The 5,446-nt window shown below is 51.6% G+C and overlaps 1 protein-coding gene across 1 annotated transcript; it reads left to right on the forward strand.

Annotated features, from left to right (window-relative positions):
* Positions 1 to 297: 297 nt before the first annotated feature.
* On the forward strand, positions 298 to 5,151 carry LOC148041194 (uncharacterized). The gene is made up of 2 exons (XM_087677790.1): positions 298 to 3,383; positions 3,607 to 5,151. Exons 1-2 carry the CDS (start codon positions 476 to 478, stop codon positions 4,113 to 4,115), a joined length of 3,417 nt encoding a protein of 1,138 aa, XP_087533916.1. The 5' UTR covers positions 298 to 475; the 3' UTR covers positions 4,116 to 5,151.
* The last annotated feature ends 295 nt before the right edge of the window (positions 5,152 to 5,446 follow it).

Raw genomic sequence — 5,446 nt, forward strand, 5'->3', positions numbered from 1 at the left:
GTGCACATTATCCTAACGTGCAAGGTGGTTGACGGACATGTGAGAGAGGGGGGAGGGGGAGGGAGAGGGAAGGATTATCAAAGGATTTTGCGGGAGGAGAAAAGGGACATGTGGAGCGTTGAAAAGCGAAAGAGCAAACTCAGCAAAAAGAGTAGACTGTAGGCAGTGGTAGCATACAACTGTGAGTTCCGAGGATCGTTATAGAGTATCCATCCTAGCTAGGCAGCAAGGGAAGGGCTAGCTAACCGTGCGGAGGCCGGGGGGCCGGGGCCCGGGGGAAGGCCCAAGCGGCATAAGAAGACGGGGGAGAAAGCAAGCGATCAGGAGTTGTTATTATCGGGAAGAGCAGGGGTTGTTATTATCGGGACGTGTACTTGGCAGAGGCAGAGAGGAGTGTGGGGTATTACTTGGCACTTGGCAGAGAGAGAGAGAGAGAGAGAGAGAGCGAGCGCGGGGGGCTGAGCATGCGCGGGTGATGGAATATCATCAGCTTAGGCCTCGCTTGGACGAGTACTACAGCCCCAGCGTGCATAATATCATCATCAGCAGCAGCAGTGGCAGAAGCAGGCGGAGGAGCTTCCGCTCGTTGCTGTCATCGATAGTACAGCTAGTGCTCATTCATCACATAGCCTTGCCCCCGGGCGCCTGCCATGGCCTCTCCGCCGACGGCATCGCCCTCCTGGCCCTGAAGCAGCAGGCCGGCGCCGCCTCCGCCCTCGGCCCCTCATGGAACCCCTCCGACGCCACCCCCTGCGGCTGGCGCGGCGTCTCTTGCCGCTCCTCCGACGGCCGTGTGGTGGCCCTCTCCCTGGCGGGCACCTTCCTGGGCGGCGCCCGCTTGCCGCCGGAGCTCGCCGCCCTCTCGGAGCTCCGGTCCCTCAACCTCTCCGCCACCAACCTCACGGGCCCCATCCCGCCCGCCCTCCTCTCCCCCGCCCTCCAGTCCCTCGACCTCAGCGACAACTCCCTCTCCGGTCCCATCCCCGCCCCCCTCTCCTGCCCGCTCGGCCTCCTCGTCCTCGACCTCTCCTCTAACAACCTCCAGGGCCCCATCCCCCCCCAGCTGCACACGTGTCGGTCCCTCCTCCGCCTCTTCCTCCAGGACAACAACCTCACCGGCTCGCTCCCGCCCGAGCTCGGCCTTCTCGCCTCCCTCCAAGAGATCCGCCTCGGCGGCAACGTCCAGCTGTCGGGCGCCATCCCGAGGGAGCTCGCCGATTGCAGGAACCTCACCTACCTGGGCATGGCGGACACGGCGATCTCCGGGCCTATCCCCTCCGCCTTGGGCGCTCTCGCGAGCCTGGAAACGCTCTCCCTCTATAACACCCAGGTCTCAGGCGCCATTCCGCCGGAGCTAGGCAACTGCACGAGCCTCAAGTTCGTGTACCTCCACATGAACAGGCTCGCGGGTCCCATCCCTGCCGAGATAGGGCGGCTCGAGCGGATGGAGGTGCTGCTCCTGTGGGGCAACAACCTGGCGGGGCCCATACCTGCCAGCCTCGGCAACTGCACCTCCCTGCTCACCCTGGACCTCTCCTGGAACCTCCTCTCGGGCCCCATCCCCCCTCAGATAGGCAGCCTCCGGTCCCTCCAGCAGCTCTACCTCAGCGACAACAGCCTCAATGGCAGCATCCCGACCGAGCTCGGCAGCTGCACCAGCCTCACCGAGCTTCAATTCGATAAGAACACCCTCTCTGGCCCCATCCCTGCCTCCCTCGGCCAGCTCTCCCTCCTCCAAATCATGTTCCTCTGGCAAAACAACCTCACAGGCCCCATCCCTCCCACGCTCGGAGGCTGCACCGAGCTCCAGGTCCTGGACCTCTCCCATAACATCCTCACAGGGCCTGTCCCCAAAGAGATTTTCAGCCTCCAGAAGCTGCAGAAGCTCCTCTTACTGTCCAACAACCTCACCGACACCCTACCTCTCGAGGTCGGCAATTGCTCTTCGCTCGAGCGCCTCCGCCTCGGAAGTAACAACCTGATTGGCAGCCTCCCCAGGGAGCTTGGCTCATTGCAGAAGCTTATATTCCTGGATGTCAATACCAATGGATTTACTGGCTCCGTCCCAGTGGAGATCACCAACATTGCCTCTCTGCAGTTGCTGGACTTGCATGGCAACGGCCTGAGTGGTAACCTTCCAATGGAATTAGGCTCTTTGACCAATTTGCAGCTGCTGGATCTCTCCTACAACCAATTCACAGGCTCCATTCCAAATGAGGCTGGCAGATTGAGTGTTCTAAATAAGCTGATACTCCGTGACAACATCCTAACAGGAACCATACCTAGTGACTTGAAGAAATGTGAGAAGCTAGCCTTGCTTGATCTAAGCCACAATCAACTAACAGGTCCAATTCCACCAGAGATAGGCAGCATTGCAAGCCTTGAGATTGCTCTTGATGTCAGCTGGAATCAGCTCACAGGTGATCTTCCAACTGAGCTATCTGGTCTAACGCAGCTGCAATCGCTCGATCTCTCACACAATCAACTATCAGGGAGCCTGAGAGTGCTGGGGATGCTTGAAAGTCTCACATCTCTCAATGTGTCATTCAACAAGTTTAGTGGGCCTCTTCCAAACACACCTTTCTTCAGGACTCTCCCATCCACTGCATTTGTGGGAAACCCAGGCCTGTGTGACCCTCTTTCCTTCTCATCGACTTGTGCTAGCATGCAGAGCTCGGGCAAGTCCTTTGGCACCACCTCTCTCATCATCTGCCTCCTCACCTTCACAGCAGCTGCCCTTCTATTCTTTATAGGCTTTGTCTTTGTGTTCAAGCTGCAGAAGCCACCCCAAGACTTTCTGGGAGTACCATGGGAATGGAATTTCATCCATTTCAAGAAGCTCAACTTCTGTGTAGAAGATGTGCTAGACAGGCTCAATGATGCCAATGTCATAGGCCGAGGCTGTTCGGGTGTTGTCTACAAGGCGGAAATGCCGACAGGTGAGGTGATCGCGGTGAAGAAACTCTATTACTCCAAGAAAGATGACCATGATTCGTTTGGGTCAGAGATAGAGACCTTGGGCCACATCCGCCATAGAAACATAGTGAGGCTGCTGGGTTATTGCACGAATAGAAATGACAGGCTCTTGCTTTACGATTTCATGCCCAATGGAAGCTTAGCAGACCTCTTGTTGGAGAAGAAAAGAATGGTGGATTGGGATATCAGATACAAGATCATCCTTGGGGCTGCTCAAGGACTGTCTTATCTTCATCATGACTGTGTCCCTGCAATACTGCACAGAGATGTCAAGTCCAACAACATCCTCCTAGATTCAAAGTATCAGCCTTACTTGGCTGACTTTGGCCTTGCAAAGCTTGTGGAAGCCTCTGAATTCCAAGAAGCAATGTCCAAGGTAGCCGGATCATATGGGTACATTGCTCCAGGTAATTAGAGCTATTTACTAATTGATTGCTGTACTTTAAGGAAGAGGTCTATGTTCTTTTTTTTTTCCCTTTTGGGGGGTGGGGGGTTTGGTACTTACACTGCAATGTGAGGGACAATCAGCTAGAATACAACACTTAAGATTATCAATTTTTACATGGATTCAAGTCTATAGAATATCAGCACCCTGAGTAGTAATTGTGCTTGTCACTTGGAAAATTGCAGAATATGGCTACACTCTGAATATCACAGAGAGGAGCGACGTGTACAGTTTTGGGGTAGTGCTCCTCGAAGTCTTGACAGGGCGGAGGGCGGTGGAGGTGGATCCGGGCTACAGCGACGGTGTACATATCGTCGACTGGGTGAAGATGATGAAGAGGTCCTATAGCAATGTGAACAGCAATAACCAGCTGTTAGTGGCATCCCTACCACTGTGCAATCTGCCATACCATGGTGGCAGCCATCTGCACCACCACAATCGCAACAGCAGCAGCAGCAACAACAACAACAACAACATGGAAATTCTAGACCCAAGGCTGAGGGGGCTAGCAGACCCCCTCATCCAGGAGATGGAACAGGTTCTGGGGGTGGCACTCCTGTGTGTTAACCCCAATCCTGCAGAGAGGCCCACCATGAAAGATGTGGTGGCCCTTCTCCTCGAGGTCCAACACCCCCTAGAGGAGTACTCCAAGATGTCCCAACCTCTTATCAAGAGCTCTTCTGGGTCATCATAAAATTCATTGATCGCTCATACCAGCTAGCTATAGCAGCATTGGCTGCTCTTCCATTAAAAATCAAGAGACAAATTAAGCCTGCATTACTAAAATCATTATCCTGATCCATTAATGTCCTGATCCCTCGTTATCATCGTAATTAAAATCATTACTGCAACAGTATAATCAAACAAGAGCCAATGTAATTAAGTATCTCCGAGCCCTCATCAATTTTAATGCTAGACTGTTGCAGTGTACAAGTTCTGCAAATCAGCCCTTGCGATGAGTGGCAGGTGAGGGTCATAGTCGACCATCAGGAGTAAGACCCAGTATCCGTTTGCATTATTCGACAGCACCACTAGTAATAAATTTCGGCTGCTGAAGCAGCTGTTGTAGTAAAAGAAAGGCAGGCTAGTAAGTAGAACTTGTAAACCACAACCTTCATACGACAAACATTCTTGACGAACATCCTAAATTAGGAACAGATTCGTGCAGAGCATCCAATGAATTCAAGCTGAAAAGCTCGAGGTGGCATGCATGCCAATCAGATGCCGGCTTCACGTGACTGCATGCACTAGCTGTCTCTACAGGACCCGACCCAGAAGTTCAACGGCTTAATTGTGTAGAAACTTGATCCCTGCAAATACCCCTCCCCATTCTGATATTGTATCATTGTCAGGCTCATTAGCAGCATGCTTTTGAAGTAGAGAAGCTCTCTCGTCTGTAGTTCAAAATTAGAAAGGTCGCACCCGGCCTCTTCCAGATTGAGAAAGTGGCACTCGAGCTGTCAAATATAGATGGCTTGCCCCTCTTCTGAAGTTCTATGTCACTTGTTCCATTCCACCTAGAAAATGCACGTTGCCTCTCTCCCTCCCTCCCTCCCTCTTTACCTACAAATACAAACAATTCTATCCACAATGTCTTTCTTATCGTCAATGTGTACACATGCTACTACTAACATGTGCATGTGCCTCCACCTCTCTTCCATTTCATAACTTGATGTTCCAAAGTTGAATCTAAACCTGTGAGTACATATCTAAATACTAGAAGCATTAAGTCTACCATTAAATTCTTAAACTATGCAAGTCTTGGCAAAACTTTGCAATAAAACATTGTACTTTTTAAGTAGAATACAACTCTTAATAATCAAAGCAACCGAAAATTTAACGCTTGACAAACTAGTAGTGTTTTCTTTTTCAATTTTGCAATATATAGTTCTTGAAATATGCAAGTTGGTATTCAAATGTCAAGATAGTGTATAGCTTTCCCTCAAACCCATTCTAGCTTTGTGTGACCTGGCGCTTCGCTCACCAACATTGCATGAGCTATAACAATACCATTATCATCTCCTT

Source organism: Lygodium microphyllum, chromosome 1, assembly GCF_053477565.2.
Source record: "Lygodium microphyllum isolate KBCC chromosome 1, Lygodium_microphyllum_v1.1.10, whole genome shotgun sequence".
Classification (NCBI taxonomy): domain Eukaryota; kingdom Viridiplantae; phylum Streptophyta; class Polypodiopsida; order Schizaeales; family Lygodiaceae; genus Lygodium; species Lygodium microphyllum.